At 39.6% G+C, this 21,730-nt stretch overlaps 1 protein-coding gene across 10 annotated transcripts in view; it reads left to right on the forward strand.

The window, feature by feature from the left end:
* ZSCAN21 (zinc finger and SCAN domain containing 21) overlaps positions 1–21,262 on the forward strand; it is a 37,435-nt gene extending 16,173 nt beyond the window's left edge. Inside the window, exons 1-5 of one of the 10 annotated variants that reach the window (XM_023526571.1) lie at positions 9,582–9,637; positions 13,682–13,813; positions 17,373–17,850; positions 18,120–18,309; positions 20,003–21,262. In XM_023526571.1, coding sequence (XP_023382339.1) covers positions 17,467–17,850; positions 18,120–18,309; positions 20,003–20,841 — 1,413 coding nt within the window. In that variant the 5' untranslated portion in view covers positions 9,582–9,637; positions 13,682–13,813; positions 17,373–17,466 and the 3' untranslated portion in view covers positions 20,842–21,262. The other 9 variants (XM_023526576.1, XM_023526574.1, XM_023526572.1 and 6 more) reach the window with 9 other exon arrangements.
* The last annotated feature ends 468 nt before the right edge of the window (positions 21,263–21,730 follow it).

Genomic DNA, 21,730 nt, shown 5'->3' on the forward strand with positions numbered 1-21,730 from the left:
GATAATATGGCAAAGCCTTTAATCACATCTCAGCCCTTAGCATCAGAAAGCTTACACTGTAAATAAATGTTATTAATATATGTGAGGAAAACATTCATGTATAGCACTCATTGCTTTGGACAGAAAAATAATTCCATCAGTATGTTCCAATCATGTAATGAATTTCAGAAACACTGCAGAGGACGCTCAATCTTAACTCCAGAGGATCCACAGAGGGGGAAAAAAAATGTGGGGAAATGCTAAAGAAATAGCAAAATGTGCAACTTCTTACAAAAATTGTCAGTATTGGGTACTTCTTTATATTTTGTATGACCAAAATGTCAGTGTCTGTGTTTTGTACCTCCAGCCCCTGTTATTCTGTATATTCCTTGTAAACAGATGAGATGATGTATTTTATTTTAATCTACTTGACAGAACACATCACTCCAAAAGAGCAAAGTTTTTGGAGTGAGTAGTGAAGAAGTCAATGTCATTATAGACAGCAAATCAATTCACAGAACTGAGGAGAGGGAATATGAGGAAAACCTTCATAGTTTGGTGCTTATCAAATTCAGAGAGGAGGTTAGTAGATTGATAAGGAGAGAGGTTAATAGGGTATAAAATGGAACAATTCCTAGAAACATCTGTAGCTTCCTGAGAGTTTTCAAAGCAAGGAAGTTGACCTTTTAGCTGCCAGATCATCATTTCAGGCAGAGAATGTGTTTCTGAGCTTTTAAAGAGAATAAGGTCTTCGTGAATCAAGGATGGGGAATGTACCAGAAAAATCAATGGGACCACTTAATTTGACCAGATTCTGTAAACCATAGTCCTGCTTCCTCCCCAATCCCCCACCCACTAACTCTTCAATTTCTGTGCTTAAAAAGTTGGGGATAGGAAAACACCAAGATGAGCTCTTTCCTGGAAAATAGGCACAGATGCATCCAGTTCCAGCATTGCAGGAAGTTTTTGTGATAAGCATTTTGCAGTATTCCTTTTGGCTGTGCTCTTGTGTACCTTCCCTACTCCCATTTACTTCCCCTGGTTTATGACTATTAGTAGAGAGGAGTTGTGAAGATTTATAGCTGTGAAAGATTTTTTTTTTTTCCTAGTTTTTATCCTGGAGTTCATCACCTTTATTCCAGAGTCTGGTCATGTTAATGTACTCATCTAAAGCTAGCTAACCAGGTTCATTTTACCATCCTAGAAAATCCATTGTGTGAATTGGAGTAACAGTATTAAAATATAGTCAAATAGTGACGGCAGTACTTGCCAGGGAAGCCATGTTTTTGTGTGTCCCACCCTGATCAACTTCTCAAAAAATATTTATGAGGGAGCTGGGGTTCCCCATCTGGTAAACCAAATGAAGGTCTGCAGGTTGCAAGTGAAATTAGAATCAGAGAAAAGGAAATTAAGTCGTATAAGTAGATCTTTTCGTAGAAGTTAGAGTGGATTTTTATTTCAAATACTACTGGAGAATTTAATAAACATTATTTGAAAATTTTTCCTAACAGATTTAGGTTTCATTTTTAGAATGGATACTACTGTACATTTAAAAGCAGTTATTTTGCTATTCAAATTAATTTTTTATTGTGTCTGAAAATGAAATCTGTTTTACTTTTCAAAGCTTTGTAAAACAAACTTGAAGTTATAGGGAGGTAAGCCATCTCCAATTCTGCAGGTCAAACAAAAGCTAGGGAAATACTTTGAACATCTCATAAAACAATGTCTTAACGTGAGAACTTAGTTTCATATTGTTTGGTTCTATTTAATTTTGGACACCACAAACCTCATATTTTTCTCTTAAAACAGTGAAAGGTAAAGAGTGGGCATTAAGTTGACTTCTAAACAGTGGTTTCCTGTTACTTGAACAGATTTTTAAAAAATCTTTTTGAGATTCTCACTTCCATTTACTAAGGAATCATGACTCACTTCAAATTACACAGTAATCAACAAAGTTAATTGGTTGTAAATTTTTATTTTCTCCTTTCACCGAGCACTCATTAAGCAGTGAGGCTGACTGTTTTAAGATAGATCTATGAGTGATTGAAAGGTGGTATTAAAACTTGGATTTTATTCCAGTTTCCGATCTGGGTTTTAAGTTCCTTTGGTCCAGGGGAGGGACTAAGCAGCTGCAATCACCTTGAATAACTATCATTTAGCCTCCAGACAAGTTCAGGTGTGTTAGGAGGGAGAGTGGAGAAGAAGGGTTGTAACAGCCCAGAACTCCCAGCTGAGGAAGAGTAAATAACAAGGCCTGCTAGAGAAACGTGGGATGTGTTGAGACCAGTGCTCCCTTGCCTTGCTCCTCACCTAAACTACTTAATAGTTTAAAGTTTTAGTCTGCCCTGACAAGGACAAAGCATGTTAGACTTAGAGATGCTTCTGCGAGTTAGCAGGTGTTATTACAGGATAACATATGAGAGGGTGGGGTGGGAGGAAGCAGATTGTGAGTATGCAGAAAAATCTAAATATGAATTTAGGGTCGGGTGGGATATGCAAGCAAAATCAGTTATTTTAAAATAAACGTATTTTTATTAACTTTTAGTTAAATATAGATTATTACAATCAACACAACATGATAAGCCTAAGTATATAGAGAGCTAACTCAGGCATTGTCTTGTTTATCTGTAGACTGGATAAAACAAACCTTTTCTGTTTCATCAGTTCCTGGTTTCTTAGTTAAGAGTGAATTAGACCAAAAGAAGAAACTCGTCTTTGTATACCTGCACAATTACTGTTGTTAAAATCTGGCCTTTTTGTTTCACTAGTCTTTTGAAGAGTCCTGATGGTTGGTAGATGTTCACTAAATGATTTTTAAATTTAATTTGTTCATTTAAAATCCTGGTTAACATTTCTAGAAAGGCTACTTTTAGTAAATAATGGACTCTTAGGGGAAAGATGGGGTTTTTTTTTTAAGCTAGAGAACTCTTCCTTTGAAAATAATAATTTGAAACCTTGATTGAGGACTAAAGTTTCAATCATGAGGAATGGCAGCAAAATAAAATTTATATTTTTAGTCAATGGTTCATTTTAGGAGGCCGGTGGTATCTGACAAAGAAATTAGAGTAGTGAGGTTGGGGAAGGAAATTGTGGGGATTTGTAATAAATATTCTCTTTATGTTGTTTCTCTTCTGGGTCATGGTAAAACAATAAATTATCTCTAGGTGACAATATTTGTGGGGTTTTTTTGTTCTTGGTTGCAAAAATGCACGTTTTTGGTAAAATATAATTTCAAAATTAAAAACGAACTGTGACCCACAAACAATCTTTGCACAAATGAACATGTTTTAAATTAATTTTATAAGAGCTTCCTATGAAATATCACCTTAGAGCTCTAGGTGGCTTCTGGGAAAGGGCAACAAGATGAAAAGCCATAGAATAAAGTAGCTTTTTAATGATCCCCCAGAATAATTTCATAAGATGGAACCATTGAAATGACCTTTGACCAGTTTATGACTTAGAAAACTGAACATCCAAAAAAATGACAACTTCCTGCTTGTAGGTACAGCGTGTAATCTGATAGTTGATACCTTCAAGCTGTGACCTCTAACCTAATAACCTTGTTTTGTTATTGCATAATATATTGAAACTGCAGTTTTTTTAAAAAAAAAGTAAAGTACCACATATAAAAATATTTTTACACAGCTATCTTCACAACCAAATCTTGGTTCCAGGGAACTCCACCCTATCCTGTCTGTCTTAGCCTCTGTTCCCCCAGGGAGTAGAACCTGAGTTGAGGGCTCCTGTGCAGGAGATGTATTTGAGAAAATGACTCCAGAGAACAGAAGTGAGGGACAAAGTTGACAGAAATGGGAAGAAATCTAGTTATGTTATTGAACGTAGTGGTCACTGTTGTAGACAAGGCCCCGTGAGAGAGACTGGTCCCAAGTTGTTAAAGATGTGTGTGAAGAGGACCGGAGACTTCAGTGCTCCCAGGACAGTCAAGGGCCCCAGCATTCATAAAGGCCAGAGGTTACCTGCCAAGAGCTGCTCTCAACCTTTTATTCTGTCCAGTCCACTTCAAACCCTGGTGACTTCCTCCACTTTCTCCATTCCTGTGCCTCAGTTACAGAGCTGCAGAAGGAAAATGTGCAGACAGGGGCACCTTCATTCTTACCCTTGCCCCTGCTAGGCAATCCTATTCTCTGCTGTCGTCCTGGGTTTTCAGAGTTTCTCCTGCTCCCCAAACTCCTATACCTACCACAGCCTCACCTAACCCTTTCTCATCAGATACCCCTCAATATTCTCTCCCAAGGGCCTCAGGCCATCCAGATGTGCTTCACTTTCTGGTCCTTCCTGCTCACTAGTGCCCCTCACCTTGCTGCCTGCAGATAAATGTAGTCTCACTCTGGTGCCTCCAGGCCCCTCCTAACCCCTCAGCACTTATTCTACATCATCATGAGCAAAAACCTGTAGCTTTAAGGAGCAAAAGCAAATTTTAAAAATCTTTCGTTTGACATTGTCCCTTCCTTCTGCTACCAAATTCCTCTACCAGGTGGACCATAACCACTGTTTTCGTCCCTTCACTGCTGATATCCTCCCTCTTCAAGCCCCTGTAACAGCTCTTAACCATTTGCATGGCAGTTAAAGGTTGCTGGTGTTCTTGACAGAGGATTTTTCTCTCATTTTAATTCTTCCTTACTTTGCTATAACATTTGACCATTTCCTTGAAACCCTGTTGGTTCTCATTAGACTGTCCTTCAATTTCTCTCCCTTCCTCCTCCACGCGGGAATAATAACCATGAATATTCTCTAATCCACATACCAACTTTGCAAAGACAGTTGCCCGCATTTTACAGATGTGGAAACAGGACTGAAAAGTGGTTTACCCATTAAGTAGCAGAGCTAGATTTTAAAACCAGGTGTATCTGACTCCAGCAACCAGATTCTTTACTTTGTCATCCCTTGTGCTCCTTTATGAGTCCAATCATTTCGCCACCTTCATGCATCACTTACATCATTCCACAACTACATTTCTGGAGCTGCCTGGCATAATGGTTAAGCACATGGGCATCAGAGCCAGTTTACCTAGGATCAAATTCTTTATCTACCACTTACTTCCTATGTCTTAGTTTCCTCATCTGCAAAATGGGCATAGAGTTATTATAAGCATTAAATAAGCCATTACATGTAAAGCATCTATAATAGTGCCTGACATAAGTGTTCCAAAAATATTAGCTATTATTTCCTCATGGGCTTCTAGCTCTTTCCTGAATATTCACTTACCCCTCACTAAAGTCTCCCTTTTTAAAGTGAAACATGCTGGCAGTGTCCTCTATCCCATGAGTACCTAAAACACGCAACCTTGAAATCAGGTCTTTGTGAAAACTGAGGACCCAGGCTTTGGGCCCATTTTAATCCCAGATGGAATGGACAGAATTTCATATGGCCTCTGTGATTCTCTCAAATTGTCCTTTTGTTAGTAGTTAACTACCACTGCCTGCCTCAGATGTCATCCATCCCTGATTCTTGAACAAAGGAGCTGTTAGTCTGACTCCACCCTACCTGGGTTATCTGTCATTGTATGCCCTGCATTTGGTTCTGGATTCCACATTTTAAAGAAGAGACAGACCAACTGCAGAATGGTAAAAGCAAAACCACCTCATACGTACAATCAAGAGTTTTGCTTGATGAGGAGAAAACTCACTGGGAACTTGGTCTCTGCCATCAAAGATGTAAAGGACTCTCATCTGAAGAGGATTTCAGTTTGTCCTGCTTGACTCCAAGAAATAAAACTAAATCCCTTTCAACAAACATTATTGTCAGGCCACACGCTGTTAAGAATGAAAAAAAGAAAGACATAGCAATGCGTAAGGCAGATAAGTAAAGCCAGCTCTGCCTAACCACTAGCAGGACTTTGGGCAAATTAGAAAAAGGCACCCCTTCCTCAGGACACTTGACTACCTTCTGCTGACAAGTTGTGATTTCCTATACAATTTCCTGATAATTCTCTGATAAGATGAATGATGGCACAAGTTGCACAACAAGGAGTGGCCCTTGTAGAAACCACTGGAAAAGAAAAAACCTTGCAGAGCCAGCCAGAGCAGGTGCCTGCATCCGTTCAGGCATTCAGGTATGGCTGGGGACACTCAGGGGTCCTGGGCAGGAAAGGATCTTGCATGGGGAAGGACTGGGCAGATATCCTTTGTGATCTCCTTATACTGAGATTATGCAAATTTTTCCTGAGTTCTTCCACAAACAAGGGGTAACAAGCCAGTAACCTCCTCTTGTGAAAGTCTTGGCAGGAAATTTTACCCTGTCTTATTAAGGAGAAGGCAGGTGGCCCTCACCAGGGAGGACAAAATGGAAAAAAGGACCTATGATAGGTAGAGCCACATCTATCCCTTGGGATGGGGGGCTGACATTAAAACAAAGGAGATCAAAAATAATATTGTAGCAAGTTTTGAAGATTAAAAATCCCTTACTATTGGTATAGCTAGTTATAAAGCTGACTCTCACATGATCCAAATGCTTTAGAGTTGCCAGAGCAGCTATTATTATATCTATTTTCCACATAATCAGGTTGCATAGCCACATCTCCCAAGGCTCATTAGCAACAGAGCTCCAGCGCTAAGCTGTGGGGCTATCTAACCACACCACTTTTATTCTCTTTTCCTTTCTGTTTCTTTAGAAAATATCTTTGCAGCTTCCCAACATGCTGTATGTGGAGACTCCTTACAGGAAGAAAAAAAGGAAGTTTTCAGAGCTGCAATAGATAAGAAGCTTACCCAGCTTTGTTCTAAGGGAAATCAAGGTTTGATCCCCCTCTACTGGCCAACCACAGCGATGGCAGCAAAAATAGATGGCAAGAAGGAGCGAGAAGATTCAGAAAGCAACCATTTTATAGAGAACTATGACCACCCTGATGGAAAAGGAAAGAGGAAACCAAGGCCTACAAAAACCGTTGGTAGCTTTTCCCTTTCCAGATTTCTGCTACAAAGGGCAAAGAATCCTTTTTCAAGTCAGATGAAAAAGAGAATTTTTAAAGAGTTTAAGCCAAAACTGATGACAGTTGCCAGAGAGCAAGATCTCAAATGCTTTGGAGAATGACAGTTTTTAATTCCTTTAATGCATTTGGAATTGAGGGAATTTAAGGAAGATTACATGAAGGTGGGAGAAAGCAAAGTGGGGATTGGTTAGGATAGTTAAGATTATGCTCACTTGAGGGTGGTTACGCCCTCAAGGGATATTACTTCTGGCATTTCAAAGTTGTTATTAGCCTAGATGAACAAGAACAATGGACAGTGCTGGCCTAAAAACCTTCTTACTGAAGAAGTTACAGGCCTGGGCTGTAACTACCCACCCCGACTTGCCCAGTTAAGAATTTATGATCAGACTATCCTATGTGGTTACTTTCTGTAGAACCCCTTTTTCATCCATAATGTCTGCCAAGAACTGCATATATTTTTCCTTTTTCAATTTTTTCTTGTGCCTTAACACAATAGCTGACACACTATAGGTTCTTGGCAATTGTTGAATTAATTCATTGGAAGAATATGAGGTTCTTGGAAGTCAAAACCGTTCTGAAGAGGAAATGCAGGTGACACATCACACACAGTGATCTACCATTACATTAGCTAACTTTTCCTTTGTTCTTTCCTGGTTTTATCATGCGGTCATTGATATATTAATGGAAGAGAATAATGGATCACCCCGAGTTAACTTGTTTTAATATAATATGTTGTGGATGGACAGCATCGTGATCTTTCTAATGATATCTTTAAAAATCTGTTGAGATATAGTAAAGACACAGAATTGAATTAGATAATCTAGATTCTACTGTCGGCTCTACTACTAATTAGCTAACTAGTGTACCTCAGATCTGACTTCTCCAGGCATTGGTTTTTAAATCTGAAAACAAGAGCTTATCCAGATTGTCCTTAAGGTTTCTTTTGGTGTTAATATTTTGCAACTCTAGACCCCCTTTGCTTTAGGAAGAACAATGGGCTTGGAATTGGACGGATTGCTTCAAGCCCCAGCATCACAACTCACTGGTTGCATGACTAGGCAAAAGATCTTTTGACTAAGAGGCTGAAAGAGCGCTACCAAAACAACAACACATGTGGCTAATGGAACAGATGCAGGTTTCCTGGTTTTTCCCTCAGCCCTACTTATTGTTCCTTTTAACCATTTCTTCTTTCTCTAGCCTAATGAAGAGGCAGCATAGTGCTTAAAATCATAGGCTTTGGAGAAAAAGAGCCAGGTTCAAATCTTGACTTTCCCACATATCAGTAAGATGACACTGGATAAATTCCTTACCTTTCTGAGCCCGTTTCCTAATCTATAGAACATATTTTACTATTTCACAGGGGTAAGCATTCTTAGGATTATAGTATTTCATAGGATTGATATAATGAAGATAAATGTGTGTAGATTGTTTCCAAAAATAGTCAAATCATCTCCCACCCCACATACTCTTTTGCTATTTGACCAAGATAGAGTGTTTTTCTTCCCCTTGAATCTGGCCCAGTGACCTGTTTTAACAATAGAATGTGGTGGAAATGTTGCTATGCAACTTCCAAGGCTGGTCCCTAAACGCCTATGAGTCCCATTTTGATGCCTTAAAATGCTCCTTTTGGGGAAACCAGTCATCATGCCTGAGAAAGCCCAATAAGCCATGCCAACAGACTAACACGGAAGAGTATCAAGGACCCAGGCCAACATCCCAGCTGAGTTCATCTGTGGGCCAGCACCAACTGCCAGCCATCCCAGCTCCCCAGTTGACACCACAGGAAGCAGAACAAACCCCAATTCAGACTCGTTAAGATAATGTGAGAAATAATAATTGTTGTGTTAAGGCACTAAGGTTTTTTGTTTGTTTTTTAATGCAATAAAGAATTGCAACCAAATGCTTAAAACATAGTACCTGGCCCATAGTAAGTACTCAAAGGAGGTGTGTAGAGGGAGTGGTAATGAAGGAGTGTTGTAAAAAGTTTTTCCTCTATTAAGGGGAAACTAATAGGAATTTGGAGCAAGCTGTAGGAAGATTTTTTGGGTCGTTTAACCCAAAAAAATTCATTCCGCGAAACTCCTGTCATCCCCATCCCCAGGGCTCAACTTCTTCAAAACAGCACAATACGATGCAGAAAGTGGCCATTTTTGAGCTACTCTTTCTTGAGAAGGTCCTTCCTTGCATTGACCTTTTCACATCAGTTCCATTCATTGGTCTTCTGGGGTTCCATAATACAAATTTCTTTTTCAAATGATAGCATTTTACATATTTGAAAACTAAGACTGCTTTATCCCTCATTCTCCCTCATCTTTTCCTACCCAAGTTATAAAAAAAAAAAAAAAAAAAAAACTCCAGAGCAAAAAAAAAAAAAAAAAAAAAACCTCCAGATTCTCTGAGGTCAAATGGTATGGTGTTCAGACCTCACACCTCCCGATTTGCTCATTTCTCAGACCTTTCTTAGTGAAAAATAAGAAGGAAAGAGAACAAGATCCTTGCCCCTTCACGTTGGGGGTGATTCTGCTCGCCTGATAAGGACCTCAATCTCCCACGCACCCCAAACAGAGGTGCCAAGAAGACCTCCGAATCCCTAGAGGGGCCGCTGCGGCCGCGCACAACTGTCCGCGGGCGGGATTATGACGCACTTCCGGCTGCGCTGGCCTCGGTGCGCGTCGAGGTGTCTCAGCCCGCGAGCGGCTCTGACTCACGGTGAGCCTCCTGATCTCCCAGTTAGGTTGGTGGGAGACAGAGGGAACCTTGGCCAAAAGGGTTCGGGGAGGGAGGAGTGGGTGTACCACCTGTGGCCTCCGAGGACCACCCCTTTCCTCAGACCCGTCCTGGAAGAGCTGTGGGGAGGAGCCCCGCATCTCTGCCCAGCCCCAGATGGTGGAGGCGCTTGCTCCTTGGAAAGTATTTTCCTCCCCCAAGGGCTTTAACAAATGAAACTTTGTTTCGTGTTTCAGAGCAGTTTTTTCGTGTGTGCGCTGCCTGAGCCGAGCCATCAGTCTGATCTGGGCTGCCATCTCTTTTTCCCTAGCTCTCAACTGGAGGTCCGAACTCAGGGCTAATTGGTGGAACACGCCCAAGGGGGTTGGAGACCTCTTGTTAGAAAACGAACCTCGTTAGAAATCCAGGATCCTATCTGATTCAAGGGAGGGAATAGTCCTACTGGGCTTTGTTCAGGTTAGAAAGCATACAAATAACGGGGATCTGCTCAAGTTCGGAAACAACATTAGAGGACCGTTAATAGAGTTTGTCAAGAGAAAGGTGATCTGGTGGGCGGGGTACTTGGAAACCTATGTTATATAAGGAAGAGTTGAAACAACTGTGGAAAAGATTTAAGTGATAAGATGATTGTTTTTTCAGGAATTGGAAAGCTACTGCGGAGAAAGTAAGTATTGATGTAGGGCTGAGCTAGGATCCGTGACGTTAGAAGATAAAAAGTTATACACAATTTGGTTCGGTCTAAAGAAAACCTCTAACAGAACTAACAGAATTCTGTGCCTCAAGAATTATCAAATTTGCCTGCCTAGGAGTTTTCAGGTACAGACTGAGTGTTTTAAAGGCATTCTAGCATCAGTTGGTAAGTCCCATTAACTTACTAGAATCTATGATAATTTGATACATTGATGCTTCGTCTTGTTAATGAATTTGAGGCACCTTTATAAGAGCATATAAGCTTTGGGAAATTGGTATAAAAGGGGAAAAAACTTGGAACAGAACAAAGGCCTTTTGCTAGTAGTAGACCATGAGCGTTTGCTTGATGGATCTTTTATCTTAACATTCTAAATAGCCTTTAAAAAGTAGTTTACTGTGGTTAGTAATGTAAGTTAGTAATGAAGCCTCCATTTTCTATCCACATGCTTTTGATGAGCACTTTATTAAGAAAAATTCAGAAGCCAAGACCTAGAGGGTATCCCTAAATGTACCTTTAGACAAACGTAACATGGCCAAATGTGAAATTACTGATTTCCTTCAGGGGAAAAAAGAATCAAGGCAGAGCATTATCAGATTTGTTTTTTAATCTTTGCCAGTCTGAGAGATTGAAGCATTTCTTTTATTATAATGAAGGTTGAGCATCTTTTCATGGATTAATTACTGAGCTGAGACTTAAAAGATAAATAGAAGCCTGCTATGAGAATTGGTCGCTGATTGAGCATAGGAAAGGAGAAGGGAAGTGGTGACTGAATGGAGAAGCAGAGGCCAGATTGGGATTTGTTTGCCATCCAAAGAAGTTAAGTGATTTCAGACACCTGGGTTTTGTGAGCAGATTGGTGTTTTAAAACTCTACAGATAGCCTTTGAGCTTGTGGAGATAGAATTGCTAAACTGGAAAATGGCCTATGTGATTTCAAAGGATGAAGGGATGCTGTCATTATGTTGCCAGCAAGTTCAAAGCTAAAAATATTAGATAAAAATAGTTTTTGTGTTACGATTGTAATAGATCTGCTAGAAACAATTTCATTAGGCCAATATTCTGACAATTATTAGGAGAGCGAGAAATTCACTATTCTTCCTAGAGACAAGGCATGTGTCTCTTAAAAATTAATCATAAAAGAAAAAGGCTTCACAGCTTTTTTAAATGTCTAGGAATGGTCTGCTTCAACATCATGTGTTGTTGAAGTTAACAGCTATATTTCTCTTTACTTCCTCTCCATAATAGACAGCATTTACCAAAACTGCTTGTTTGCCTCAACACTCCTTATTTTTTAACCCATTTCCCATTTGCCCCAAGAATATTCGCTGGCAGTGCTTGCAGCAGCAACGTTTACCCTGAAATAATTCACAGATTACAGTCCTAACTTTACCCCCAGAGTTTGCCTTGAAATATCTTACTTTTATTATTATTTTCACATCGCTCTAGTATATCAATAGTCTTTGGAAACAAATGACATCATTCTATTTATAGCATTCTGTTTTTAGTAGTGGCCTTTCCACTTACAAACTATAGTAATTTTCGATCACTGAAAATGTCAAATCCTAGAAAGCGTAGCATTCTTACTCATGATGTTCAGTTAACACTGGCAGCGAGCTGCACTTTTTTCCTAAATGGGAAAAGGGTTAAAATAACATTTGAGAACAGTTTTAGAGTTATAAAATAGCTCAAAGATAATACAGTGAGTCCCTAACTACCTCTCACCCAATATCCCTTATTTTTAACATTATTGCTTACGTTCGTCACAACTAAGGAACCAACATTGGTACATTATGATTAAGCTCCACAGTTTATTCGAATTTTACTAGTTTTTCCCTAATGTCCTTTTTCTGTTTCAAGATTCCATTTAGGATACCACATTACATTAGTCTTAATGTCTACTTAGTGTCCTCTGGTTAGTGACATTTTCTCAGGCTTTCCTTGTTTTTTATGACCTTGACAATTTTGAGGACCACTGGTCAGTTATTTTGTAAAATGTCCGTCAATTTGAGTTTGTCTGATGTTTTTCTCATGGTTCGGCCAGGGTTATGGTTCTTGAGGAGGTAGACCACAGAGATGAAGTACTTTTATCATTATATATCAGGGCACTTTATCAGTGGTGATGTTAATCTTTTTTAAATTGATTTTTTTTAGGTAGCATTGGCTAATAACATAAGTTTCAGGTGTACATTATAGTTCAGTATCTGTACATTATTGTATACTCCCCCACGAAAAGTCTAGTCTCCATTCCATTACCATATATTTGACCCCGTTTCTCCATTTTGCCCTTACTCCTCTGATAACTACCATTTTGATGTTTCTGTCTCTGAGTTTTTATTTGTTACTTTTGTGTTTTGTATTCCTTGAGTGAAATCTATGGTTCTTGTCCTTTTCTATCTTAGCTCAATACCCTCAAGATCCATCCATGTTATTGCAGATGGCAGTATTTCATTTATTTTTTTTATGGTAGAATAGTATTTCAGAGAGAAAAAGAGAGAGTGTGTGGGTGTGGATGCGTGTGCGTGTGTGTGTGTGGTGTGTGTGGTGTGTACCGTGATGATGTTAATCTTGATCAACTGGCTGAGATAGTGTTTGTTTCTCCACTGTAGTTACTTTCTCCCAGCCCCTTTCTATACTCTTTGGAAGCAAGTCAGTAAGTGCAGCCTATACTCAAAGGGTGTGGAGTTAAGTACCACCTTCTTGAGGGGGGAGTATCTACATAAATTATTTGGAAAAATTCTGTATGGGAGATTTGTCATTTCTTCTCTATTTAGCCACCTTTTTTTTTTTTGTTTGTTTTACCTCAGTATGGGCTTATGGATATTTATTTTACACTTAGAGTTATAATCCAGTACTACAGTATTTATTTTGTTGCTCAAATTATTTCATCTGTGGCCATTGGGAGCTTTTATATGTTAGATACTGTGTCCCTTTGACATGCCTCACTAGTGTTTTGTTTGTTTTTTGTTTCTTCAAACACTTTCTGGCATTACAAGATGCCCCAGGCTCATCTTGTGTATTCCCCAACCTTGGAATCATCCATTTTTCCATTTCTAGTTCTTTTTAGGGGAGAATGATATTTAGAAACCGAGATCTGGGCACTGAATGTGCTGATTGCTTCTAGACCTTCACAGCATACAGAGCTAGGAAATAAGTGTCTGTATACTAACCTATGTACATACTCTGTATCAGTCTCATATTACACTAAATATGAGTTCATACTTCCATATCTTTTAACTTAAATTTGTATCGGTAGTATTTTTTAAAACCCAATTTTATAGTTTTTACTCTTTAAGGGTAACCCCAAAGATCCATGTATCACATTCTTTCTTTCCACAGATATTTGAGCACCTGCAAAGTACTAGGCATATTCTAGATGTTTGGAATATTACAGTGAACAAAACAGATGAAAGTTCCTGCCCTCAAGAGCTGATATTCAGGGAAGGAGACAGACAGTTTTTTTAAAAAAAGGTAAAATATATAATATTTGTATGGTGGTAAATGATGTAGAGGAAAAGGATAGGAGGATAAGGAGTTCTGGAGTGAGGGAGGGTAGTGTGCAGTTTAAAACTGTGGTCAGGGTGCCTCAGCCAAATGATGACATCTGAGTACAGACCTGGAGGAGGTGAGGGAGCCAGTCATGTGTAATCTGGAGAAAGTGTGATCTGCAGGAAGTGTTAGGCAGAGGGAGCGGCATGGACAAAGGCTCTGAGATGGGAATGTGCCTGGGGTAGAATGAATAAGAGAAGTACAAGATGAGATCAGAGGCAACAGGGGCTGAGATCTTGTGAGGCCTTGCTGGCCATTATGATAACTTAGCTTTTACTCTGTATAACACACAAATGAAGCCTTGAGGTGTGAGTGGAGGAATGATGTGATCTGACTGGTATTTTCACAGGATCATTCTCACTTCTGTGCTAAGAATGGACTGGGGGGGCAAGGGTGGAACCAGTTAGGAGGCTATTGCAGTACCAGTTAGGAACCAGGTAGGAGACTGTCGTTCCAGGCAAGAGGTCATGGTCTGGGATGACAGTGTTGAAGGTAGAGAGAAGTGGTTGAAGTCTATCTCTTGTACGTAAGCTAGCAGGATTTGCTTATGAATCGTATGTAGAGTGTAAAAGAAAGAGGAGTCAGGGATGACCAGGTTTTTGGTCCAAGAAAATAGAACAGTGGAGTTACCATTAACTGAGATGAACAGCTTTGAGGAGAAAGATGAGAAGTGCAGTTTGGGACATATAAAGCTTAAGATGCCATTGGTTGGGCTGGTGGCAATGTCAAGTGTGTAGTTGGTCATATGAGTCTGGGGTTCAAAGGAGAGGTCCAGGCTGAAGATAAATTAGCAATTGTGAGGCTATAGATGGTAATTAAAGCCACATGACTGGATGAAATTTCCAAGGAGAATAAGTACAGCATGGAAGAAAAGGTCCCAGTGCCCAGCCCACCACTTGTTTGTGGTCTTGCTGAGACATGAATTTTAATTGTGAGCACTACAGAACTAATGCACTAGAATGAATCACTTAGCTTGTGAGCCCACCCAGCAGCCTGGCAGCAACATTTAGGGAAACGTTCTTCTTTAATTATAACTATGTACCTGTTTTGCAGAGGCAGTCATGTTATACAGTGGCATGTGTGAGATTGGATTTGCCAAGTTCTGGGAACAGATCCACATGAATGTGATATAGGATACTTTCTGTTTCATGCCATCTATGCTGTATAACTCCTAGTGTCCTGTTGAGTTTCCCAGGTTTGATCCCAGAAGCTGAGCAGCCCAAACAGGTTCCAGTGTCTTTCCTGTTCTTGGGATGCCCTTCTCTGGCTAGAGTGTGAAATTTTGTGACCAGTTATATATTTACTCAGACACAGAGGCCTACTTTTAAGCATTTCTAAGGAATGCTCCCAGCACTGCTACATCTGTTATTTTTAGTTATTTTAAATGCTTTGGGTGCTAGTGCCTTTATTTTAGGAGACTAGATGTCAGTCCTTCTCCCCTGGCTCAGTTTTAACGTAATCCTGAACTTGGGCACTCCACGCTCTAGCAGTGTATTGTGTGTGTAGGACAGCATTAGCAGGTGGACGGTGCTGATTCTGGTTCACCCAGTCAGAACACCTGTTGGCATCTCAATAGGATGCATCAGAACTGGCACAGTGGAGGGGAATCCGAGTACTGGCATCCCTAGAATTCTGATAATTACTAATAATAACTTTTCATAAAATCAAGGTTATGTACTGAGGTCCTGTTACTAGAATCTCATTTCATATTTTTAAAAATTACCAAAATTGGTTGCAAAAATAAGTGAAGGGAAACAGTCATATATAAAAGACATGTTTTTAATAGATATTCACTAAATGTGTGAATCTAAACACCTAATATAAAAGCTTTAACATAAATGTACATTTGTTGGGGCGGGGGGAGCTTCTGCCTAGGCTGGAATTGCTGCATTTTTGTTTTCCTGGGTTTTGGGGTTTTTTGAAGGCCATGAAATTTGGGCATTAGTAGTAAAACTGTTTTGTCAAAAGACTGCTTATGATCCCTTTAAAGACTTTCTGATTTATAAAAGTAATAATGCCCATTATAGAAAATTTGAAAAATCAAAAATAAGAATTTAAAAAATGAAACGTAGAAATATCACTGTTAATATTTTGTTCTTTTACCTTCATTGTGATTATGTGTGTATTATGGGGTTTGTGTGTGAATATGCATGCTAGAAATTAGCGTACTCAGTTTTTAAATACCTTAGATTTAGATTATCTTCAACTCTTGTTTCCTCATCTTCAGCTTATATAATCCATTTATGCTTCCTTTCTATGGTCTCTACCTTTGTTATCAATATAATTTCATGTAACAAACACCCACATAGATTTTAATCTGCTTGGCTCTTTATTGAGACTGCTGGAGTTTTCCTTCTCTAGATTATCCAAATCCAGGATGGAAGCATCTATGTGACATGAAAGGTGCTGCTTAAAGTTTGAAAACATGCTCAGGAAGGCCAGTCACAGCATGTAAAATCTTACATGAATCTACTAATTCATGTAGTTTTCTTTCAAAATTATTTAATGAGTGTCAGTTATGACAGACTGCTTCTATTATCTGTTTACACATTTATTTTCTGTCTCCCTCACTAACTAGAAAGCTCTGTGAGGGTAGGAGTGTATTTGTCTTATTCGTCATTACAACCCTAGCTCGAGGCCCATAGCAGATATTCATTAAATGTTGAATGAATGGACTTCACTTTTATGGTAAATGAAGAAAAAGAAGTAATTATATTTACTGCAATTTTTGGTATTCTAATGTATCAACTGACTGAATTATTAGAATACTTAAAATTTTAAAGGAAAAATTTATTTTTAAACATTTTTGTTTGTATCATCTATTATGACTTAATTTTTCCCTCAGTAATTTCTTCTCAGTAATACATATATCATCAAAATAAATACTTCTATAAGAATATAGATTACTTTTTAGTCTAATCTCTGTCATTCTACTTGCCTTTTGGTGAAAGCTAAAGGTAAAAGGCATTTAAAAACTTCAGTATGCCCTATTTAAAATGGGTCAGGTGAAGCTCAAAATTACATCACTAATTATACTCAATCATTTTTAAATTTACGAGTTAATTCCAGCCTCATAACATGATTCCTAATTATGCTGACTAGCCCAGTCATTTGACCAGTAAATTCTGAACGATGACCCTAAAAGTCTTAGGTTTAAACAGACTGCATTTGGCCAGCAGAGAGCCTATCGAAATCTAAGGAGTTCTAAGATTCTGAGACAGTTTTCGGAGCAAAGTTAATTTAAATTTCATTTTTAAATTATGTCATAGTGCCTTTTTTAGGAGAGTGAATACAAAGTAAAATCAAAGTAGGATATCCTGAGCTAACTCCAGAGAAATTTTGAACAGTAATTTTTATGTGATAGTTTTATGATGGCCATGATTTCCATAATTGCGTGTGCTAAAGATGTGGCTGTAAACACCCGCTCCCCCACTCCCATTTTTTTTCTTTGGGTAATTTTATGTTAACTGTATTTTCTTAGGTTTAACCTATAGCTAAAGAACCAGAAACCCAAAAGAACCAATATTTCTGCTACACAGAGTCCCATCTTTAGTGAGGCTGTTTCTGGAGTCCATATGATGACCAAGGTACTGGGCATGGCCACAGGTCTGGGCCCTAGGCCTCCACAGGAGCAGGTGGGGCTGAAAATCGGGGAGGAGAAAGAGAAATGCTTTCCTAGCTTGGAGATGTTCCGCCAGCGCTTCAGGCAGTTTGGGTACCATGACACACCTGGACCCCGGGAAGCCCTGAGCCAGCTCCGGGTGCTCTGCTGTGAGTGGCTGAGGCCTGAGATCCATACCAAGGAGCAGATCCTGGAGCTACTCGTGCTGGAACAGTTCCTGACCATCCTGCCCCGGGAGCTGCAGGCCTGGGTGCAGGAGCATTGTCCAGAGAGTGCTGAAGAGGCTGTCACTCTCCTGGAAGATCTGGAACAAGAACTGGATGAACCAGGACAGCAGGTAGGCTGCAGGAAATTTTTTTGAACCGTGAGATTGGGAGCATAGCATTCCAGGCAGGAGTGGTTTGTCCATATAATAATAGCCGAATGGAAGTTTTTACTGAGTTAGATCATGTTTCCTCCTATTTTTCCCTACTATCCTATACTAACTTTAGCCTTAATTAAATCGGAGGGTGTTTTTCTTTTCTCTTTCCTAGAGATTCTACATAGCTCTCCTGAGATTTTCTTTTATTCTAGTTCTTAAACCTAGCCATTCCTCATTGTCTCTAGGTCTCACCACCTCCAAATAAACATAAACAAGTGTGGGCGATGTCCTCTTCAGGAACAGCAAAGGAATCCCTGAGCAGCACACAACCACAGTCTGTGGAGACCAGTCCCAAATACGAATCTTGGGGACCACTATACATCCAAGAGACTGGCGAAGAACAGGATTTCACTCCTGAGCTGAGACAGATTCAAGGTGGGAACCATCTGTCAGGCCCCAGTCAGTACCCCAGGCCTTTGTGTTTGAAGAAACAGACTAATTCTGATTACTGGTTATGAGACAATCCCGTAGAGCAGCGGTCCCCAACCTTTTTGGCACCAGGACCGTTGCTCCTATGTGAATCTAATGCCTGATGATCTGAGGCGGTGTTGCTAGTGCTAGGGAGCGGCTACAAATACAGATGAAGCTTTGTTCCCTTGCCTGCAGCTCACCTGCTGATCTGTGGCCTGGTTCCTAACAGGCCACACACCGGTACTCGTCCGTGGCCCAGGGTTGGGGATCCTTGATCTAGATTGACTTGACTCTTTTGGCCGACTAGACAGAATGAGTTCTCAATCCTCCCTCAGGTGTGTCTCAGTCAGTCCTAGTGTGAGAACAGATGACACACTATAAAAAGGACAGCTGAAGTCCTTTCAGGCAGTTTGGGTACCATGGTACCCAAACTGCCTCCTTAATCAGTCCCTAATAAAGGGACTGATTAAGGAGGTGTGGACAGGCTGAATAAACTAATAAGAGATGGTGCTTGTTCCTTTGTTAATAATTTAGTGAACTGGTTATAATCAGCCTTGGATTATGCAGAAATGGTCCCTGGTAAATTCTTTTTCTGCCTCATTTGGCTATTTAAAGTTTTTAACTTTTACTAAGTTACTTATTTTCCACACATAGTTCATGGCAACTTAAAGGGAAGTCTGTATGAGTAGCCAAGTGATTGCTCATCATGGAGAGTGAAAGGGATTTTAACTCCTGCTGCTGGTCACCAGCAGACAGCAAATAGCAGGTGAGCCTGGAAGCAGCTGAGTGGTTACTGCTGGCAGAGGAAGGAATTAGAAAGTCAGTTAGAGAGAGACAAGGAAAAGAGGGGTGAGAGAAAAGTACCTTGTCATTTAGGGTTTCTGTACTCATGGAGGGACGACCTTGCTTAAACAGAGCCCATTTTTCAGAGGGAACTTACTTACTTTTTCTATGTATGTGAGTGGTTAGATGGACTTTTAGAAGTGTGACTGCCTAGTGAAATGTTCTAAAAAGGTATACTACCTCGATCTGATTTCAACAGTGTTACTTTATAATGAAAAGAATTACAAGATAAAGCCAATACAGGTTAAGTGCTAAGAGTTGAACCCTGGTGGGGGGTTAAGTACTTTCATTCAAATTAATAAGGATCTGGGACTAGAATTATTATAAATGGACTGAATGTTCTCTTTCATTGCTTTTATATTCAGCTTCTATGAGCATATAGATTTTTGTGAGTTTGCCATTAGTCTCTTCTCACATAATTATCCTTTTTATTTTCCTTAATCAAAGACCCTTCATCAATCTTTCTTACTTGTTTCCTTCTGCCTGAGCATTAACCATGTCCTTGCAGCTATCCCAGTATGCTTGGTTTTGCCTTATTACCCTCTATATATGAAGTTCTTCTCCTAGCAGAAAAAGCAATGTACTCATCATACCCTAATAGCTTCTGGTAGGGGGCTTCTGTGGAAGTCTGACATTGTAAACTAGATTTGATGATGACTTATATGTATTATTCTGATATTATGAGCTCTCATCGAGCAATATGTAGGCAGCCTTCAAAACCCATCAGTGTCACCTGATCATTCTGTTTGTCTTTTAACACTTTCTTCTCAGAACAGAATACAACTGACATGTCTTATTCTACTTACTGTTTCAGATTGTAAATCGAACACCCAGAATGAGGAATCAACAGATATGCAGAAAAGTTCTGAAGAGTCTCATGCAGAAGAATTCAAAAAGGATATTATCCCCATGATTATTACTAATAAATGTGAGGCCAGGTTAGAAAAGCAGTGGGAAAACCTTGAAGAAGAAAGAGGAATAAAAACCCCTGTTGTAGACAAAGGTTCTAAGAAAGGTAGAGAATTAATGCCTATTAAACCTGCCCCTGGAGAGAGACGTTACATATGTGCTGAGTGTGGAAAAGCCTTTAGTAATAGCTCAAATCTTACTAAACACCGGAGAACACACACTGGGGAGAAACCATATGTGTGCACCAAATGTGGGAAAGCATTCAGCCACAGCTCAAACCTTACCCTTCATTACAGAACACACTTGGTGGATCGGCCCTATGACTGTAAGTGTGGAAAAGCCTTTGGTCAGAGCTCAGACCTCCTTAAACACCAGCGAATGCACACTGAAGAGGCACCATATCAGTGTAAAGATTGTGGAAAAGCCTTCAGTGGTAAAGGCAGCCTCATTCGACACTATCGCATACACACTGGGGAGAAACCTTATCAGTGTAATGAATGTGGGAAGAGCTTTAGTCAGCATGCAGGTCTTAGTTCTCATCAGCGACTCCACACTGGAGAGAAGCCGTATAAATGTAAGGAGTGTGGGAAAGCTTTCAACCACAGCTCCAATTTTAATAAACATCATAGAATCCATACTGGGGAAAAGCCCTATTGGTGTAATAATTGTGGAAAAACCTTCTGTAGTAAGTCAAATCTTTCCAAACATCAGAGAGTCCATACTGGAGAGGGAGAAGTACTTTAACCGTCAAAATATGCTCTCTTAGTTCTTTTTGTTTTTTTAACTTTAGAACATTAATGCTAGAGAGAAGCCCAGTGATTACAATATAAACTCCAGTGGTAGATTATGCTTTACTCAACATCAAGGGCTCAAGCAATGGCACGGTAGGAGGCAGGCCCTGGAGGGTGTCAGTGGATTCCGCGCTCCCCAGTTTAACTGGAGCAGGGTCCTCTCACCACACATCAGGTCCCACAAACCATGCCAGCATTGCCTTTTGTATAGTTAAACTTATGTGTATGTAGTATAATTATGGAGGAAACATTACACTAACAAGAATTATGATTTGTAAAGATTTGAGCCATGTTGAACACAATCTGATTCCGAATAAATTTATAACATCTTGTAATGCTTCAGGACTGTCATAATAAATGGTGTGTTTATTGAATACTGTTCTAGAGACAAAACTATACTGGTATAGCTTTTGGAAAAATTGGATTTGGGGTAAATAGAACATTTAGCACTTGTGAATATGTGTATTAGGAAATTGCAGTAGACTGTAGAGTAGCTGCATCTTGTTCATCGTTCAACATTTTGTCAGCTTCATCTGCATTGTGGTTGTGGATATTTCTGCCAAAGTCTGGAAATCTGACTCTCCCTGAGTTTTCTTTTTCTAAACTCCAGGAGGCAATAATATACAATTTGATTACTTTAAATCAATCCCAACTCTTTTCTGTCTGCACTCTCTTTGATTTCTTAAGATACTTCTCTATATATACATTGTAAACTCTTGGCCAATTGTTCTTTTTGTTACCTAGAAACCCAACTTCTTCACTCCTTCCTATCAATTGCTTCTCTTCATATTATGAGTTTTTTCACTTCTGTTTAGTAGTCACTAAAATACCTTTTTGTCTAC

This window comes from Pteropus vampyrus, unplaced genomic scaffold, assembly GCF_000151845.1.
Source record: "Pteropus vampyrus isolate Shadow unplaced genomic scaffold, Pvam_2.0 Scaffold1100, whole genome shotgun sequence".
NCBI lineage: Eukaryota > Metazoa > Chordata > Mammalia > Chiroptera > Pteropodidae > Pteropus > Pteropus vampyrus.